The sequence below is a fragment of the Haemorhous mexicanus genome, chromosome 5 (genome assembly GCF_027477595.1).
Source record: "Haemorhous mexicanus isolate bHaeMex1 chromosome 5, bHaeMex1.pri, whole genome shotgun sequence".
Classification (NCBI taxonomy): Eukaryota; Metazoa; Chordata; class Aves; order Passeriformes; family Fringillidae; genus Haemorhous; species Haemorhous mexicanus.
The window spans coordinates 54,663,878-54,684,266 of NC_082345.1; the positions used below are offsets into that span (position 1 = coordinate 54,663,878).

The 20,389-nt window shown below is 42.6% G+C and overlaps 2 protein-coding genes and 1 long non-coding RNA gene across 4 annotated transcripts in view; 1 reads left to right on the forward strand and 2 right to left on the reverse strand.

The window, feature by feature from the left end:
• Positions 1–980: 980 nt before the first annotated feature.
• On the reverse strand, positions 981–3,330 carry LOC132327732 (uncharacterized). Its single transcript, XR_009486587.1, has 3 exons — positions 3,206–3,330; positions 2,936–3,052; positions 981–2,602 (listed from the first exon to the last, which is right to left on the reverse strand). It is a non-coding gene; the product is annotated as an uncharacterized LOC132327732 (long non-coding RNA).
• Positions 3,331–3,578: 248 nt separating this feature from the next.
• Positions 3,579–9,862, forward strand: LMOD2 (leiomodin 2). The gene is given in 4 exon segments (XM_059847209.1): positions 3,579–3,990; positions 7,777–8,786; positions 8,788–9,103; positions 9,445–9,862. Coding segments are annotated over 4 exon segments (1,626 nt in total). The 5' UTR covers positions 3,579–3,717; the 3' UTR covers positions 9,472–9,862.
• Positions 9,863–15,440: 5,578 nt separating this feature from the next.
• Positions 15,441–20,389, reverse strand: part of WASL (WASP like actin nucleation promoting factor) — a 61,498-nt gene continuing 56,549 nt past the window's right edge. For both annotated transcript variants that reach the window (XR_009486589.1, XM_059847213.1), the window contains one exon: positions 15,441–18,706. The gene's annotated coding sequence lies outside the window, so the exon portion shown is untranslated. The remainder of the gene's footprint in view (positions 18,707–20,389) is intronic.

Genomic DNA, 20,389 nt, shown 5'->3' on the forward strand with positions numbered 1-20,389 from the left:
AATCAAGATTTCTGTACCTCTCTTCTTCTTCCTTAAAAAAGTGGTAACACCTTCATGTCCTCTGAAAAGGCCATGGGACAATTAAAATCATTGATAGCTTTCACTATGCTGAGGAACAGGGGCAAAATAAAATACTGTAAGGCTGTTAAATGTGTGTGATCTTTCCTATGCAATGAAAAAGAGTAAAGGTTCTGACACTCATGTGTCTAGGATCAAAGTATATGATTAGAGAACTGTGGAATCAAGGACTGTGTTTCAGTGCTCATAAGTAGGCAATAACAAATACTATTGCCACATTTTCTGACCTGTGAGTACTTGTACAGTTTTAGCATATTATTTCTAGTCTGTGTGTTATTTTCCATGTTCTACAGCCTTATTGTTTTTATTAAAATTGTCCTGGAAGGTGTTTGTGGCTCTTCACCTTTGGCCATTTCCCTGTAAAGAATAGGTCATAAAATACCATGAGTGCCATATAGGATCAAGAAGGGACACAAACCTCTCATAACCTCACCTGACTGCCAATTTTCCCACTGTTTCAGGGGAGAAATGTACAAGAAAGTACCTTGTCTATCTTTAGTAAGGTCTTTAAATTATCTCATGGCTAGAATGGACATCATTAGCATTTTGTGTAGAAAAACATTGCCACTGGCCCAGTGTTGTATCATGTCTCAGAAAGGAGTAGCATTGAAGGTAATACTCATGTTATTTAATATTCCTTTAGAATATTATTTTAGAAGTGAGTAATACATGCTGATTTTTTTAAAGTTTCTTTGATTTTGGAAAATTTTGTTTATACATAGAAAACTTCAAATAGACAGTTCAAGTATCTGTATGTTTGTACTTTGTATAATGGACTTTCAGCTCAGGAAAATTGAAAGATTTACAAATTCTGTTGTACCTGACAAGAAAGGAAGAGCAGGAAGCTGAGATTTTTTTCTGGAAACAGTATATTTGAATAGATTTAATTTTTAACAGCATGTTTTTGCTTTTAATATTGTACATATCAGTGTTGTACATATCAACATTGTACTAATAAAAAATAGCATATTTCTAAAAGCACTTCAGTTTCAATCAGATTTTCCAACAGAAAATATATCCAGTTCACATTTCCTAACTCCATCAAAATATGTTTGTAACAAAATGTTGTCGGCAAAAATACCCTGAAGGAATATAACTTTATTGTGCTGCTTCTCTAGCTAACTCCAATGATAACAATGTGAACCATTGTCCTAGACATATTAAAGAAATAAAATTGCTTGGAGTGCAGCTGTATACAGATAATTAATGCCTCTGTCATCTCTACCCAAGAGCATTGATAATGCCAAATTAAAAGAAAAAAGGAACTTATTATATTTTCCTAGTCTTTCACGTGTTTCAGAATTTGGCCCAGGCTTCATTCTGCAGGTGCAGCTGAAGGAGTGAACAGAACGCCTGTGGACCCACCGACCTGTCTGTGTGCACTTGGCCCATCACGAGCCCTTATACCATGGAGGCATAAGGGTGAAGGTAACACTCTTAGCTCCATAAGCCAAGCATCTGCCTCCTTTTTATTTTATCCAAAGATTCTGTCAATGTAAATGACCTGCAAATATTTATTTTATATTCAGGTGCACAATATTCTTATGTCTGCTTTATTCACGTGTTTTGCAGGTTAGGAAAGACTAAGGGTATAAGCTTTCATACCATTTCTTGATCAAGATAACTGCATGAAGTTCATATTGACAAATTATGGAGGAAAACTATAATTTCTTTGAGCATGATTTTCATAAAAATCTGATAATCTCCTCTCTCTACTGTCAGTAAAGCTGTATGCATAATAATGAAAGTAAGTGAGTGTGGTATTTGCAGGGGTCCCCAGGACGAGGTGAGAAATGAGTGAATTTGACTCCATGTTTTGAGAAGGCTAATTTATTATTTTATCCTATTATCTTATATAAAAGAATACTATACTAAAACTATACTAAAGAATAGAGAAAGGATACAGACAGAAGGCTTAACAAGAACGATAATGAAAAACTCGTGACTGACTTCTCAGAGTCCGACACAGCTGATGGTGATTGGTCATTAAGTAAAAACAATTTACCTGAAACTAATCAAACATGCACCTGTTGGTAAACAATCTCCAGCTACATTCTAAAGCAGTGAAACAGGGAGAAGCAAATGAGATAATATTGTTTTTTCTCTGAGGTTTCTCATCTTCCCAGGAGAAGAAATCCTGGCAAAGGAATTTTTCAGAAAATATGACAGTGACAGGTGAGGAATTTGGCTAAGCAACATACCTCAGTGTGGATGTCCAATGCATAATGACCAAAGAGATGATGTTAGAAAATAACAATACTTCAAATTATGTTCACTTACATTTCCATTAAATATTGGCTTGACTGTCTAAAGCACACTGTGTGCTATCATTTAAGTAGTCTGATATATGTTGTTATAGGTGTGTTCCTACACACCTATAACAACATATATATATGTTAACATAGGTATACACCTATGTATAAAACCTTCTCTCTTCCTCTCCCACCCCCTCTCTCACAACAGATGTTGGCAGATATTGCTGGCCTGCATGTTTCAGAAAATGTTGCTAGCTCACCATCATTCACTGCAAAATAGAAAAAAGAAAAAAAAATGAAAAACAACCACATCAGAAAAACAAACAATAAACAGCGCAAAGTTTAATCTTTCTTTTTGTAATTCTTGTTACTGAAAGATGCCTGTCAATAAAAATAATATCAGAATAATATAAAATCTTTTAGCAGAAACTATAATGTAGCTATACATTTAGAATAGAGACTTGAAGGGCTCTCTCCAGCTGCACATCAGTCAGTGACAGTAACCAACAGCCATTGAAAGAGCAGCCACTAGAGGCCTTCAGTTGCTCGGCCTGTCAGAGGTGATGAAGGCACAGCCCCCCTGCCCTCCCAGGGCTCGTTACCCTTAAATCTCTGGGTGACTCTGTGCATTCTTCCAGCAGAGCACAATTCTCCACGTCAACAAAAATCTCGCAGGTGCTCCAAACGGACATGAACAGCTGATTCTCACTCTGATAGTCCTAGAAAAAATAAGGGAATTAATGAAAAATTCAGTTGTGTGATTGGTTACAGATGATGTGTGACACTGCGGGAGCAGTGCTCCCCACAGCTGCCGGCACGCCGGCCTCCTGCCCTTGGCTGCCTTTCCTCCGATCCCAACTGCCTGCAAACACCTTGGTGGGATAACAGCATTCCACTAGAAAACTGTGAGAGGAAGTCCACTGAACAACAGCAAGGATGTTTTATTTCCAGCCCCTGTGACGGCTCAGGATTAAATGGATTTTCATTGTTCTTTCCCCAGTGCAATTTGGATGCCAGTGTAAGTGCACCCGGGGTTTTATTTGGTGCCGCCCCCCCGTCTGCAAGGCTGGTATTCTCCCACTAGCTGCCTGCTCTAAATATGGCCATGGCCAGTGTGTCAATAATCCCCCTCTTTAAGGGACTTGCAAACATTAGTGTTGGGACATTCTTGCTGTTCAGATGTCTAGCTGACGTCTGATGCTTAAAACGGAGCATGCTTTCATCCCTTCATGCATTGTCGTAAGCCCCCGATGATTACTCTTAAAAGGGTGCCTCTGGCTATGCAGGGAAACAGTTGCTGACCACACCAGACACAGCTTGCTTGCTTCAGCCTTCTTGAATGCCTGGTCACTGTAGCTTTGTACCAGCCTGACCAAGCAGGACCATGTCTACCTTTGGGTACAGAAGAGAGCTCAGTAAATATGAAGACATTGATGAAGATGAGCTCCTCGCTTCTCTCACTGAAGAGGAGCTGAAGGAGCTGGAGCGGGAGCTAGAGGACATAGAGCCCGACCGTAACCTTCCAGTGGGACAGCGGCAGAAGAGCCTGACGGAGAAAACCCCAACAGGCACTTTCAGCAGGGAAGCACTGATGGCCTACTGGGAGAGGGAGACCAAGAAGCTCCTAGAAAAAGAGAGGTTGGGTGCATGCGAGAAGGTAAGATGCTGAGGCATTTGCTGCTTCCTGTAGATATTTGGTTTTATCCTGCATTGGCATGATCTCGCTGACTGATTTAATTTCTTTCAGTCTCTTGTGGCATTTTTAAGAACATTGTTAGCCATACCTCTGTGCCTGCTAAAGCACTGAGTATTAGGTTAGAGACTTTTTGCTCCGACTCCCTTAAGTGCTCAGCTCAGAACAGAAGAAAGTGCCGTAAAAACTATCATTTAGTGATTAAAATAGGAACAAAAAGTAAAGGCCCTGTTAGAAATTATTAATAGGTAGAGATATGGGCTTTTGGATAGCATTTGATTTTTTTTAAGAAAGCTACACAAAATGCCTTTTCCTTTCCTTAAAAAACCAGTATTGAGTGCTGAGAAACATGTAAGGAAGATAACTTTGAATACATGTTATGTCAGAAGCTGAGTAAGCGGATGTCAGGTTTTGTGCTCGCTGGAAAAAAGCAGCTTGTGTTGCAGTCAGCAGCTTGTGTTGCTTTGTTCCTGCTGAGGATCCTTGGCATGGCTCAGGAGTCTTCTGGCAACTGTAGTCAGAGGGCAGCTGTACATTATTTAAAAAGTGGCCTGGGGTAGAGTCATCAGTCAAACCATTTAACTGCATTCCCAAAAAACAACCAATAGTGTTTGTTGAGCAACTCATCCCTCAAAATAAAAATGTTAGTAATAAAAGCCATTTCCTGAACTGCAAATGAACAGTACAGCTGGGCAAGCAGTGATCTCTCCCAGTCTCAGCTGATGTCCACGTTGGCACTCCTGATCCTGCTAAAAGTGTATGTGAGATGGAGCCCAACCAAAAAAGCAACTTCTGTTTTCATGATGGCTCCACGTAATTTCAAAGCAAACTGGGGACTTGGGGATTTTTAAGCACAGCTTCATACCAAGCTTTTGCTGTGTTTATAGGGCCACATTTTCCCATGTTTAAGCAGAAAGTAATATAACAAAGGCAAAGACAGTAAAGCTGAGTTCAGAATCTCTAACAGCCTTGATTCAGGAGATTAATTCATGTGCAAGCAAATAATTGCAGTTTATACATTAGATAAAATATCTTCCTAGAGGAAAGTCAGTTGTATAAAATAACCCTGCAATATCCAGGATGTTTTTACATGTAAGTATTTTCTGTTGTTTGTGAATGGCAGTATAAGGTCTTTGCAGGCAAAAGCACGGACCAGTAGCTGTCATCAGACCATTAGTATCAGCTTGCAGACATCGACTTCACTCCCTGTTTGTCAGTCCTAGAGAGTAAATGGCAAGATTAATGTTTATTTCCAGCTTAGCCTGGAACTCAAAACCTGGGCTGTTCTAAAAAACCTGCTGAACAGGTCTAGTTCTGTATCTTATACAATGGCAGGATCTTTCTTTTCTTTTAATTTTTTTTTTAATGTATATACAACATTAATGATGGGTACTGGCTAAACCTCCAAGTCCTGGCAAAAGATTCTATACTTTTTGGTCTGAGAAAAAACTTCCAATGCATCCTTAAATTAGAAAAGGTTGATATGCTGATATAGAGGTCACAAAGACTCTCTCCACTGATGGCAATGAGAAAGGTCCTTGAAAACAATTTTCTTCTTGCTTTCAACCATTTGGAAATTATGCACCTTTATCTAAGATGGTTATTCATGCTCCTTCTATAGTTAGCGGTGACAGATCAGCTGGTCCAAAAGGCAAACAACTTGCAGATAGCCTTTTAGGGTGAATAACTTGTCCTCCCAAGATATTTACCTCAGCATTCACTCTCTTAGTCCTAACTGTTCCTCATATTGTTCCCAAAAAGTAAGGTGAAGCCCTACAGGTTGCCTGCAGCAGTCCTGTGCCACAGTGCTGCTACAGTAAGAATATGTCTCCATATTCAATTTCAAAATTATCATGCAGGTTATTATGACACCAGACAATGTACATGACAGGCAACTAAATTCTGCCTTTGACCACAGAAATGTCACTCAAAAAAAAAAAAATCAAGTAGGTTTTCATTAATTTAACATCACTAAACTTATCAATAGTAAATTTAAAGGCACCTCCTTCTGCTCATCTGTAGTATATATTCCTCAAGATATAAAACCAAAGCCATGAAGACTTTTTGGATACCTGGTGTTTTTAGGTCTTAAAGCCCTACACATATAAAGAAGATACAGATATAAATCTTAATCCCATAACAAGCCTATAGGTAGCACAGTATCTCTCAGCATAAGGGCCTTGCTGCACATGTTCTACAGAAGAAGCAGCTTGGGTCCACAGAGAGCTCTGTGTGCAGGCCAATGCAATCAGACCCTGCAAGACCCCAGATACTGAATGCTCAGGAACATCAGGCAGAAACAACTCAATGTCCTGTTTCATTAAGAGTCCCAGTTCTGCAAACATTAGAATTAGCATCTTTTTTGCATATGTCCCAGCACAGAATCCTACTGAACATTGTGAAACAGTACCCTGCATTTTAACGGGTCTCTATTTTCAGAACCAGATAACTAAGCAAACCTAAAACTGCACAGGTTGTCTAAAAATAGGCTGTCCTGTTAGTAACACTTTTGTTTTCCAGAAACAGAATCACTGTGTCTCTGCAGAGTGTACTCACTTTGGAAAATACAATCTAGTATTTTACAGAGATTAAAACACAAGTATTGCTAATGTAGTGCTTACAGACCAATTATAATTCATCCAAAGTTTTATGAACATTTACAATTGTAAAGATAAATGCATACCTGTAGTTTTTCCAGTAGACAAAACATGACATGAAAGACCTTTTGAGCAAGAGTTTTAAGGTTGGTTGTAGATTCTGGGCTCTGTCACAACCCATAGATCACCATCACACTACTGGAGTCCTCCATGGGGAGAGTGAGTCTTTCCTGGAGTGAAGACCTTTTCCTGCTCCTCTGCACAGAGTTCTCTTTAGCCACCGTAATTGCTGAAGGCAGCAAGCAGAGCTTTGGGGCATGGTTCCAAGTTTGCCTTCCTGGTACCCACCAAACACACTAAAAGAACCTTGTGTTTCAGAAAAACAATGCATTTGCTCTGTAGACAGTGAGTTATAACAATTTACAGTATTTACAGGCGGCTGACCTGTGGCAACTGGCAGTGAGCAGCAGCTTAGCTCCTGACAAACACAAAGAAATTCAGGGGTTATTGACATGTAGTTACATCTTACCTGTGGGAATGCATCTCAAACCTTTCTTCACAGATAGTTTGTTAGTATGTGCAGCCTGCGCAGTACATCCAAAGTATTTTTGACACGACTTCTCTAATTCTGTACTGTTTTGCATGCTGGTATACAAGACTACACATGCAGACACTATTTGTATTTTAAAGCATGGCAACCTTTAATTTTTTAGATGTACTAACATATGCAAGGGAGTCTGAGATGTCTAATCCTCATGAAATGAAGAAGCTTGTTGCTCATGTTCATTCTGAAATTGTCGTCTTATGTTTCTGCTGTCAAGGATCCAAATTGTAACCCCTTGTCAACATGCCAACACATAGAAAACCTGAAGTATGTCCGTGTCGTAATACCTTGTATCAAGTTGTCTCTTGGCAGAAATCACTGACATTGGTAAAGTGTTTGCAATTTATGCTGAGCGTTTTCTAAAGAATGTAAAAGAAATGATGTTACATAGGTGTTAGATGAATCATTTTCTGTTCTCCTAACTGTATCTGTTTGTCTTTAGCTTTCAATGTTAATTTGTATAGTGTCAGTATAATTGTTCCTGTGCTAAAAGGCAGCAGGTACATTACTTCAATCATGTTTAACACCCACACCTACGTTCCTGTTCAGGATTCTGAGCAAGAAGAGGACAATTCAGAAGAACTTCAAGAAGAATGTTTCACAGAAAGCAATAGTGAAGTGTCTGAGGAGGCATATACTGAAGAGGATGATGAAGAAGAAGATGAAGAGGAAGATGAAGGTGAGAGTGATGATGAGAATGAGGAAGAGCAAAATGCTGCAGCTGGCAGGCGTTCTGACCACGTCAGACACAAAAAGTGTAATGGTGCAAAGGACGATGAAAGCTTCCTCAATGGCCATGATGGAAAAGACAGCGATAACCGGAGCTTAAAAAGCAGTGCCATCCACCCTTGTGGAAACCCAACAGTTATTGAAGATGCTTTGGAAAAAGTTAGGAGCAACGACCCTGACACCACAGAGGTCAATCTAAACAACATTGAAAACATCACTTCACAGATGCTTATACAATTTTCTCAAGCCCTGAGGGACAACACAGTGGTTAAGTCGTTCAGCTTGGCTAACACCCATGCTGATGACAATGTGGCAATAGCTATTGCTGGTATGTTAAAGGTTAATCAGCATATAACTAGTCTGAATATTGAGTCAAATTTTATCACAGGCAAAGGCGTGCTGGCCATCATGAGAGCTTTGCAGCACAACAAGGTTCTAACAGAACTGCGGTTCCACAATCAAAGGCACATCATGGGCAGCCAGGTGGAAATGGACATAGTCAAACTGTTGAAAGAGAACACCACTCTGGTAAAGCTGGGGTACCACTTTGACCTTGCTGGCCCAAGAATGAGCATGACAAGTATCCTGACAAGAAATATGGATAAACAAAGGCAAAAGCGTATGCAGGAGCAGCGGCAGCAAGAGTCAGGTTGTGACGGAGCTATCAATCCAAAGACCAAAGTTTTGCAGAAGGGGACACCTCGGTCCTCACCTTATGTGTCCCCTAAAAGCTCACCATGGTCTTCCCCAAAGCTCCCTAAGAAAGCACTGCCAGTGAAATGTCAGCCTTCAGCACCTGCACCCCCACCTCCGCTTCCCCCCTCGCCCCCCCCCTCCCCCTCCTCCTCCCCCTCCTCCAGTTATTCCAGAGAAGAAGGCACCTACCAGGAATATAGCTGAAGTCATCAAACAGCAAGAAAGCTCAAAAAAAGCCTTGCATAATGGACAGAAAAAGAAAAAAGGCAAAAAAACCAGAAAACATGAGAACAGCATATTGAAAGAAATTAAAGATTCTTTGAAATCAGTCTCAGACAGAAAATCAGAGGAAGGCTCACGACCCTCCACCCGGCCATCCACCCCACAAAGGTCTCTCCATGACAACCTTATGGAAGCAATTCGGGCAAGCAGCATAAAGCAATTAAGGCGGGTGAGTAAGAGATCCTAGTTCAGTAACTGATTGTGGTCCAAATATAGCACAAGCTCAGTTAATTTTAGTACACACATTTAGTTTAAAATAAATCTTCGAAGTGCATAATAAAGCACTTGGGAGGAGGCTTCCCTCTGATTAGGCTTTGCTCAGCGCAGTGATTTCTGTCTGACTGGGATTTTGACAGAAAGTGGGGTACTTTCCCAGGCTCGGTCTTATTATGGGAGATGATGTGTAGCACAGAGGTCTTGGGATTGAATGTCTGGCAGGAATTTCAAGTATTTTGCCATCTAGACTGTAAAGCAGATGTAATGAATGCCCTTCCCTTCCCTGTTTCATAGGTGGAGGTACCAGAAGCCCTTCGGTGAAAGCCTGATGGCAGAAGCAGAGCAGGGATCGAGGGGAGGCTGCTTGTCCTTTCACTGGGGGTAACACAGACTGTCTAGAAAGCTGCTTCCAAAGTACACTCTTAGATTCAAGCCATTTCTCTTTTATTTCAAAGAAATAAACCTGCTAAATACAAAATAATGCTTTAAGGATCCATTTGCATTGTAATCTGTAAATATGGAAATAATTTTCTTTTTTATTTAATGAGATTTATATTGAGAAGTTGTTGCTTATTTAGATATTCTTGTCAATATCTGATTGCACATAGCTGGACAAGTTCTTTACACTGAGATGTAATAGTTTACCAGCCTGTGGTTTCTTCTTTTTTTTTTTTTTCCATGAATTTACAATAAATATGGTTTGAAGCTTTCAGACACATAGTCCTGGATTTCTGTGAGTGAAAACCCACCAGATGCTTGCACCAAGTTCATGAGCAGTTGGGAGGTCTCCTGGGAAAGAACTTGAGATCTTTCTCAGCTGCACCTGAGCATATGTGGAGGACAGTACCTGAGCCAATATGTTAGTGCAGTTTCATATTTGCATTGGAAAAAGTGGTTTATAAGACCATTAAACCTAAGCTATGGGTTGTGTCAGGTCATCAGTATGGCACACCAGGTCCTGAACCTTAAAGAACTGGAGGATGAACAAAGAACTGGAAGATGAACAGAGCTGTAGTTCACCTGGACTTACAGGCTGATAGTTAATGTCAATATTTTAAGGATGCAGCAGAGTTATTCAAGTGAGATCCCTTCAGTGCAAGTCCTGTCTGTAATCAGAACTAACCCCAGTGCAGACATCCAGTCAGACAGAGAAACTTGAAAAGCAGCCTACCAACCAGGTGGAAAAAGGCTTTCCTATGGTATCAGTTGAACAACAAGCAGGGTGTGAACTGTCAATATGATACAGTGGAAGCAGAGCCAATGTCACTTGGAGATACACAACTGGAGATATCACATCACAGGCAATGGCATGAATAACCCTGCTTCATGTAGCACTAGACATCTCCCTCTGTCAAATTAGTTATGGTTCTGGGTGCTTCAGCTAGTGTGAAGGCAGTGATAACATGAGGAAAACTGAGTAGTGGCCAAAATGTTGAAAGGCAAGAAGAGAGATATGTCCAGAAGCACTACTAAGTGTTAATTAGTTTACTCATTGCAACTATAAATAACAGAATTAGTATTTCTTTTCTATAAAGCCAAATCAAAGAGAATTACTTAGGGTTACCCAGCAGTGGTACTGAAAAAATATGGGTAAGCTTGTACCTGCAAATATAAATGAGATTGATTTTCCCAGAAATAGGAACAAATTACTGGAGAGAAATTAAGCCTAATGGAGAGAGGGGTCTTTGAATGAATTGTCAGAAATGTTACTGCTATGGCAGGAAACCAGTGAAGACACCTTTTTCTTTTGTATTTATTGACCAAAACGTACCAAAAGCAGTTTATAACTAACTGAAACACATTGCAACAATTTTCTTCTTGCTCAGGATCACAGCTACTCATGAATATTTCTGGATCCAGTATTACAGTATGATTATGGTATGGTCTTTTATAAAGCCTATGCCTTTATAATTGCATAGGTTCCCATGGCATAAAAACTGACTTATGGTCAATCTCCCATGACCAAATGGAAGCTGGGGCTTGGGATCTTCTGAGGATGGAAGCAATACTGGAATGCAGACCACATTCAGGAGTAGACCTATGGCCCCAGACCTTGTACACAGAAGCTTGAGAAGGATGAGAAACATCCTGGATGTTTAATCAAATGGCAAAAGCAGTTAAGCAGCTGCAAGGGAAAATAAAAGGCAATGAGGGAACTCGGGGAAACCACGATGGAGAGGATTTGGACAAGACAAGTAAACATTTTTAAAAAACAATACCATGCTTTTGAGAAAGGAAGTAGAGTGACAAGTGGGAGAACTGTATGAGAGGTGAAAAATGATCTAGAGAAAGGAGATTATAAAGAAGAAAACGAATACTGAAAAGTGTCAGATGAGAGGAGAGAAAAACTTGAAAGCAGAAACAGCCTAGAAAAAAAGGAAGAGGGAAGAATTAATTTTTCAGGTTGGTAAGAGCTGCTGGAATTCCCCTTTTGCAGAAGGAGAGGACGATGGGCACAGCTCTTATAAAGCCTTGTCCAGAGCTACTGCCAGGGGTGGCTGCCGAGGTGGCTGCTCCTGCTCCACGCAGGAGCATCACCACACATGGCTCTGGAAGCTCTGTGGCACGCTCCCTCCCCAAGTGTCAGGTGCTGTGCCTTAGCCAAATCCAATCTGGGCAATTACCTTCTGCCTGCTCACAGTTCCCAGCAGTTTCCCTTGGAGGCATTTCAAGGCATGGCTCCTATTTGCAGAGCCACAAGGCATCCCCAAACTCCTTGTTAAGGTTTTGATGCCCCACTGAAAGGAAAACCAGTCCCCTTCCCTCCGGGAGTGCTGAGCTCCCTCACAGATGAGTCCAAGAAGCAACCTCTTCTCCATCCAAACAGGCAAGCAAGCACCCTATGACAAAGCACCCCAACCCCTCTGGGAACTACTCCGTTGCCTTCCTGGACAGTAATGCGGTTTAGCAGGAGCCAAGAGGTGCCAAGATGTGTTTCTATCTTGGGAACAGGCACCTCTGGGGCCCAGGTCCTGCCTGTAAGCTCAGTTCATTTCTTTCTGCTCAAGAGGAGACAACTGATCTCTGCTGGAGGGCTGACTGCCTCTTGTTTGACCTGCAGGAAAGGTGTCAGCTCCTGCACTCCTGTGCCATGCTCCCATCAGAGTCGGACACAGGAGCCCCAGTCTGCAGGTATGCTCCTCATTTGGACTCACGGGGCTCCTGCAGTGGGTGGCCATCCATTTTCTCTGAAAGACCAGTCAGAGAAAGAAACACATCAAAATCCATCATCTGCATGTTCCATGTGTAACAGAGAACCATTCAGCACTGTGGGGCAGCACCTCAGCTCCTGTAGACCTCACTGCAGAAGGACACTGAGGGGCTGGAGTGTGTCCGGAGGGGGACAACAGAGCTGGTGAAGAGTCTGGAGAGTGAGTCCTATCAGGAGTGTCTGAGGGAGCTGGGTGTGCTCAGCCTGGAGACAAGGGAGGCCTTGGGGCTCTCTGTAACCACCTGGCAGAAGGCTGTAACCAGGTGGGGGTCAGGCTCCTCTCCCAGACAAAAAGTGACAGAACAAGAGGAAACCCCCTCAAATTTCACAAGGGGAAGTTTAGACTGGTTATTAAAAAACCAGTCTAAATAAATAATAAATAATAAATTTTCTTCAGCAAAATGGTGATCAAGTAATAGAATAGGCTGCCTAGGGAAGTGGTGGAAATGTCCCTGGAAGTATAGGTGTGGTGCTTAGAGACCTGGCTTAGAGGTGAATCTGGCAGTGCTGGATTAAGAGTTAGACTCTATGATCTTAGAGGTTTTTTCCAACCTTAACAATTCTGTACTTCTATAAAAGAGCTGAAGGAACCAGAAATACCAGAGCCTGACTGCAACCTGTAAATCCAGGATGTAGCCCTTTAGGTCATGCCTCACCACCTAGGGAAATGGCTGAAATTATAGAAAGAAAATGAGTTCATAAAAGAGCAAGGAATTTTATTTTCACATCTGGAAATTTTGCTGCTTCCTTCTGAGTTCCCTGTGGATGTTCTTGACAGTGACCCACCTTGCTAGGGCTTGGATGAGCAGAGGGGATTCTTGCCCTGCAGAGGTGATTCCTTCCCACCAAACAGGGCAGGTGGCCATGGAGGCTCCTGCCAGGTGAATCCACATCCATTTCTGGAGGCCAAGTCTGTGCTGCACACAAGTGGGGAGCCAGAAGAGCTAGTGTGGGACAGTCCCTGCATGGCGTGGTGGGAGAATGGGTGTCCTGAGAGGCTGTGAGGCAGAGGAGTGGGAAGCTGCAGTCAAGGGCTCTCCCTTGCCCACATGGCAGCACAACACAGTTATGGCTCTTGCAGAGCCCAGCAGAGGCTGTGAGTATGGCAGATTTCCATGCCACCACTCGTGCATCTTTCTTAGAAGTCCATCAGTTCAGGGGAAGTAATGATTAAGGCAGAGCAGCTCCACACCCAAATTAGAGAGGGCTTGTCTGCAGGCTGTTTGGAGAGTGACACAAATGACCACCATGGTTAGCCATGAAGGGGGTACTTGCAATGCCTAGATGTAAGGGGAGAGGTAACTCCAAACTCCATTTTCACAGGTGCAGGCCCAAGTGAAACAGCATCTGGAAGGGTGTGTACAATTTCAGTAACTAACAGCCAGGAAAAATTGTTTTGAATTGGAAGCGAGACAGAAAATGGCTGGGATAATTGGGGAACTGAAGAGGCTGTCCTGTGAGAGAGATGAGAACAGGTGGTGGGATCAATCTAGCCAAACAAAGGCTCAAAGGGATTTCAGCTCATGTCTATAAATACTGCAACGTGGAAAGAGCTATGGGACATAGTCAGCAGTAGAAAAAAACACCAGAAACTGTGCACGACTGCGTTTGGATCAGAAATTAGAAGACATATCCAACCTCTTAGAACAAGAAGGTGCTTGGAACAGCCTTCCCATTAAAAAAAAATGGGCAAATTCTTACTGTTAAAATAATGCAAGAAGCTTATGAAAATAGTAGCATGGTTTGGTGTTTTCAGAAGCAGAAGCCTGAAACTGGTAGCACAGAAGCTCTGCCATTATTAAATTAATGCTCTTAGATGTGATAACTCCACAGGATCTGCAACCTGGAATAGCACTGAAAGTTGTAAAAATCTACCACAATTTGTAGTAAGATGTCTATTTTAAAATCCATGCAAGTAAGATGTTACTTTAGACAAAGACTATCACATAGAAACCAAAGTCTTCTGCTAGATTCTGGCTTAATACCATCCACACTTGTTGCCAGCAGGAAACTAATAATTTACTAGAGGGAGTAGAATTTTGTTCACATATTGATAAGCCCAGCACTGTGTGTACCCTCTTTAGTTATGACAGATCTGTTTGTCCAATGCTGCACTTATGGCAGAATTAATTTTTTTATTCATTCCTCAAAAGTTATAAAACAAGTTTACTTTGATTTACCAGTTCTATTACTGGATTTTGAATTTTAATTTCTTAAATAAGATAGTGATAATTGTGCCATGCACCTAAGGAGATATACTGCATTCAGGAAAAAAAGCCTTGCTCAGAAAAAATAATTGTGTGCTTGTATCATGGCTCTTTAGAATCCCCTGGTGATTTGTGGTGGCCCCTTTTATATAAGTAGCATGAGAGGTTTTTCTTTTCACGCATGTGAAATATCTGTCCACTCACAGTGTTTCAAGTTGGGCACTAAATGAATTTTCTGTTTGGGACTGTGATTTTTGCAGTATTTTAGTAATTTTATTTTATCTGACAGTTCTCTTGCTCTGGGAAGTACAGAAGACTCACGTTTAAGAGCTGTTACTCAGAAAACACCATTATCAAGGGAAAATATCTCAATATCTATCTCTTGGTGGGACTCGAGCTTCCCAGTCCTCAGCCTCACCCTGAGCTGCCAAGCCCTGGAGCCAGAAAGGAGGAGGATGAGGGACAGGGGGTGCTGTCACAGCTTGGGTGGGCAAAGGGAAGGTGTGAATCTGGGCAAAGCAAGTGGGTGACTGGTAAGGATGGGGGAGCTCCCAGCACAGACTGACCATTTGCCCCAGCTCCACACTGCTCCCTGCCTTGCCAGGGCTGTCCTGCAAGGGCAGCATGGTCTGCTGGGGGAATGCAACCTTGTGCTGAAACTGGAAGGCAAAGGAGAGGGCACGACATTTGAGGGCTTTCTTTCTGTGTAGAGAGTGGAAAAATGGGGCAGCTGTCATTGATGGGCTGCAGGGTAGCTGGGGCACTGTCAGATCCAGATGTAACTGTTCTGTGTCAAAAGGATGGGTCAGTCCAAAAGAAAAATGGAGATATGAAAAAATTCTTTCATTGTGGAAAGAAAGAAAACAGTCTAACTGCCAAATGTATTTATTTCTATCTGTAACCTTTGACTACTTTCACCTTCAAATAAATATGAATTTTATAAAGCCTTTTTAATGGCAAAAAAAAAAAAGAGTTATTTTCTATAACACAGGGAAAGATACTTTTCTTTTATTAAAATACAGTCACAGAAAAAATTCTTATTGAGTGTATGGTAAGAGCCCAGACATGTTTCTCAAAGCCAAGACTGAGGGTTATGTCCTGGGCTGTTTGTGTACTCTAGGGTATATTTTTTAATTTGTTATGCCTCTACTTTGCCTTGGAGACATCAGTACTGATCCATCTCACAGTACTGCAAGGTTATGTTCACATAGACTGAAGTGTGCTCCAAGATCCTCAGGCATCAAGTGCTGTAGAATTCATTATTACCACATTTTTGCTAAGAGGAATACTTTAACTGGTGGAATATAAGTGAATATTTCTATATGGTCTATTTCTAAATGGTGAGAGAAGGACAGCCCATGATCCAATGCAGGAAATTTTGTGAATGCAGATGAGTCAAGCCATGAGGACAGGAGTCTCACAGGTGACCTGGCTGTGAAAGAATGACTGTGTAAAGGAAGACACGCCATTTCTGCCATTCCCTCACTTGAGAAACAAGCTTCTAAGGAACTGATAGTCAGAAATGCTTATGCACTCTGGGGAGGATAAATTTGGGATGATTCCCAGGAGTGGCCTAGAAGACATTTCACCAGACTAACCCAGTATAGCCTCCACGTATGAAGGCTATTTTGCTTGCATGTATGCATAGCTGTATTTTTTAATTATCACACTCATCAAAGTTCTTGAGGGCTGCCAATGAGCTACAGTTAAAGCAGTGAGTTTTGCAGGCACCTGAAGGAAGTGTTTATGTGTACACAGTGTGGGGTCACCCCTGTTGCTTGGTCTCAGCTTACTGCTCTCTAAATCTGCGACCCATGCATGTGTTGCTGTGTTTCACAAACAAGTTGGAAGGCAACAGTGCTCGGGTTTCATGTGCTCTTAATCACTTCTGCCAAATTCCAGCCCTTTGTTTTCCTCTTCACCAAGTGTGCCCAGGCTGTGGCAGGTCAGTCTCAGCTGTGAGGGTGGGCAGGTACAAGCAAGCTCTGCCCATATTGTGAGTGGTGAGACAGGCACCAGCACCAGCCCAGGTTTGTGACTGCACAGGCAGCACCCAGACAAATACTCCAGGGCAAATTCTCCTGCCTTTCATCCCAGTTTAGCATGGGTTTGGGTGTGTTACAAGCCCTTGTTAGAAGATTTATGTCATCCCATGCCGGGATTATCTTCCGTCTAGCCGCTCATGAGCTAAACTTTTCAGTCTCTGCTATAGTTTAAAGTGACTAAGATGAGTTTGAGATCCAATCACTCCAAGCATCCCAGTTGTTTGATTTTAGGTGCAACACCAGCTGGTGCAGCTCCAGGACAGTTTTTCAGCTCTGGATGTGCACTGCAGAAAAAAAAAATCAACCAGCAAAAAGGAAGACTGTTCCAGTTTGCTTCCCTAGACCTCTCACTGCAGTTTCAGAGCTGTGTTGCTGGTGCAAAGGAGATGCTGGAACCTCTAGCTACGAACAGAGGGAGGACAGTATTGGGCAGCATGGATTTAGCTTGGATATAATTTTTCTGGATCAGTACCCTAAGCTCTTAGTGATACAGAGCCACAGATGTTGATAGTTGATAGGCCAGCACAGCTGAGCAGCCTGAATAGCCCCACCGTGCCACTGGCTCCCACTCTTGAATTCCCACTGCAAAGAATCCCACAGGTCACATGGAGAGCTGAGCTCACAGCTGGGTATCAGTCCAGAGCCCTAATCCTGCTCTGACAGCTCCCTGTTACAAGACATGGTGTTACCTCAAGGGCACTGAGCACATTTCATCAGCTTCCTGTCTGTAGAGCATAAAAACTCCTCCAGACTGGCCTTTGCTCCAAGAAAACATCAAACATAATTAAACTGGCTCTTAAAAATCCATAGTAGATGGGCCTCAAAGTCTCCCTAAACAATGTCCATTGGGAAGTCTTATTTAGTTCTTTGTCATCTTCTTAGGTGAAAAGTAAGGTCATTGATATCAACCACACTGGGCATGGAGGACCATTCACACTGGATAGCTCTTATTTGACTACCTCAGAGTGGCAATGAATGCCCTTATCTGTGAGTGACAGAACAGCATGTCAATACTACAGCTTGCTGTGTCTCCTTCTAATGCCTTATTAAATGCAAGGTGAGCAGACCTGATCAATGCAGGGGGCACTAGGTCCTCAGACAGCTGCCCTCAGGGCCCTCAGCTTCCTGCCCTGTCAGCCAGCTGTGATCCCACTGCAGGCTGATCCTGAAGCAGCCACACTGATCCTGGGGCAGTCACACTGATCCTGAAGCAGCCACACTGATCCTGGGGCAGCCACACTGATCCTGGGGCCGTCACAATGATCCTGGGGCAGCCACACTGATCCTGAAGCAGCCACACTGATCCTGGGGCAGTCACACTGATCCTGAAGCAGCCACACTGATCCTGGGGCAGTCACACTGATCCTGGGGCAGTCACACTGATCCTGGGGCAGTCACACTGATCCTGAGGTAGTCAGCTTTCCCTCCTGCAGTGCCCTTCTCCTCAGCTTTATTCCCCACCAGAGGAGATGTGGTGCTGAGTAACTGGGAATGTGTGGTCCTTTGGGGTTCTGCATGACCCAAGACTGCTCTCCCATCACCTGCTCTGCCTGTGGATTGTCTGATACTGTCTCGTCATTGCACTGACATTAGCAGTGCCACGTGGGATAAAGTGGCAATGGGGTGAAAGATGCAGAGGTTCTTTCATTAGAGATGGGCCCATTCATTACTTCCATTGTGGAATTTCTGGGTCTCCGGTGCTGCTGTTGGGGTGAGACTCACATGCCTGAGATGGCTCAAAGCAAAGACCTGAATTTCACTGCCTATTTCAATGAATGTTTAAACACCTGCTTTCCAAATCAGCTTCTTTCCAAGACGATAAATATTTAACCCCTCCTCCAAATGGAGCAGTGCTCTCAAAAGATTTTCAATTTGACTATGGCTCTGTTTATAGGATATCTTCTTTGAAATTCAAGGTTAATGAATCTCTTGGGCAGACTCAGGGTCTCTCATTTGATTTGAAATTAAGAAGTCTGGAGAGTTCATTACTTCTGGGACAAATTGTAAAACTGCTCAGTTCTTCAACAAGCCATGAGGTGGAAAACTGCAGGGCTGTTCATTCCTCTTGCTGGGTCTGGGGGAGCTGCAATGATCTGTGAAAAGAAGATTCAAATGTGTTCACCCTGCTCCAGTATTTGTCAGCAAAAGATGCAGCCTGCTATCCTGAGGTCATGGGAGGTCTTCAGGGCCCTTCCTCGCATTTAAAAGCAAGCAGTGGGCTTGAGTAGTTATTTCTGACACAGAATACCATACTTAAAAGGAGAACATCTGGTTTAGTTGAAACCAGCTGGGGATGACCTGAAGGCAAATCAGGAGTTGCATAATTGCACTTACCTTCTAAGTGAAATTAGGAATTTAGTCTGGAAATTCTGTTGAAGCTCTCACTCTACTCTGATCTCCTGCCCCTTACACCAGTTATATTATAATCCTTCAAAATGCAAACACTGAGCTAACCAGCGCTGGCAGAATTTCCTTCACAGTATCTGTACAGCTGTTTTTGAGTGGGGCCCACACTGTGCTGCAGAGGGGAAGGCTGCATTCAAATAGGAGGAAGAAAAGGTGCTACACCCCAGCACAGTAAGGACATCTACCTTGAAGCGAGTCCAGACGAGGCCATCAAGTTGATTGGAGGGATGGAGAATTTTCTGTGTGAAAAGGCTAAGAGAAAAGGCTAAGAGAAAAGGCTAAGAGAAATGGGATTGCACAGCCTGGAAAAAAGGTGGCTCAGGGTGACCTAATTGCAGCCTTCCAGTACATGAAGGGAGCCTACAAGAAGGTTGGAGGGGACTTTTGTAGATCAGATAGTGACAGAACAAGAGGAATGGCTTCAAACTGAAAGACAGCAGATTTAGATTAGATATTAGGAATGGATTCTTTACTGTGAGGATGGTGAAACACTGAACAGGTTGCTCAGAGAATTTGTAGATGCCCCATCCCTATAAACCTTTAAGGCCAGGTTGGATGGAGCTCTGAGAAACCTGGTCCAGTGCAAGGTGTCCCTGTCCATGCCAGGGGGCTGGAACTAAATGATCTTTAAGGTCCCTTCCAGTTGAGGCTCTATGACTCCATGGTTTTATTTGCCTTTCCCCCAAGTGGTGTGTGAAGGATCACCTTGCTCTGGGGCAGAGGTGAGCACCATCCTGCCAGTGATCTGACTTCTCACTTAAAGAGCTTTTTCACCAGCTTGGCCTCCATGTTGCATAGCACCAAAAAAGCTTGACTGTGGCCAGTTTTTCTTTTTTATTTCCATATCTCTTGCCATTCCTCCAATAAACACTTTCAAAATATTGAGGAATGTGCTCCATCCCTTCCATTTTCTTCTGCTGACCCTTCCCTTTATTGCAGTGTTTTGCATAGAAGAGGCTTGATTTTTTTCCATGTTTGCTTTGGGTCTGTTTAATAACTCTCTCGGAGACAAAATCAGTGTGATTAAAAATTTATCAGCTTGGGCTCAGGGGCTCTCATCAGTGTCAATCCTTTCCTCACATCTCTCTCTGCTGAAGTCCACGTTTTTATGTCAAAAGACACCCTGCAAATTTTTTTTTTTCCTCTTTAATCCTCACCTGGCATTGCTCAGGTAATGGGAGATGAAAGCACCTGAGGTAAGGAAAAGCCAAACCTAACCCATGAAGACAGTCTGAATCAAAGCTTCATCAAGCTCCTTTTTCCTTCCCACTGGCTCTGAACCAAAACAAGGAAGAAGACATCTTTTCATCTTATGAAGAACATTCTCTCCTAGTAGATATCACACAGTCCCTCGATTGACATCCCTCACT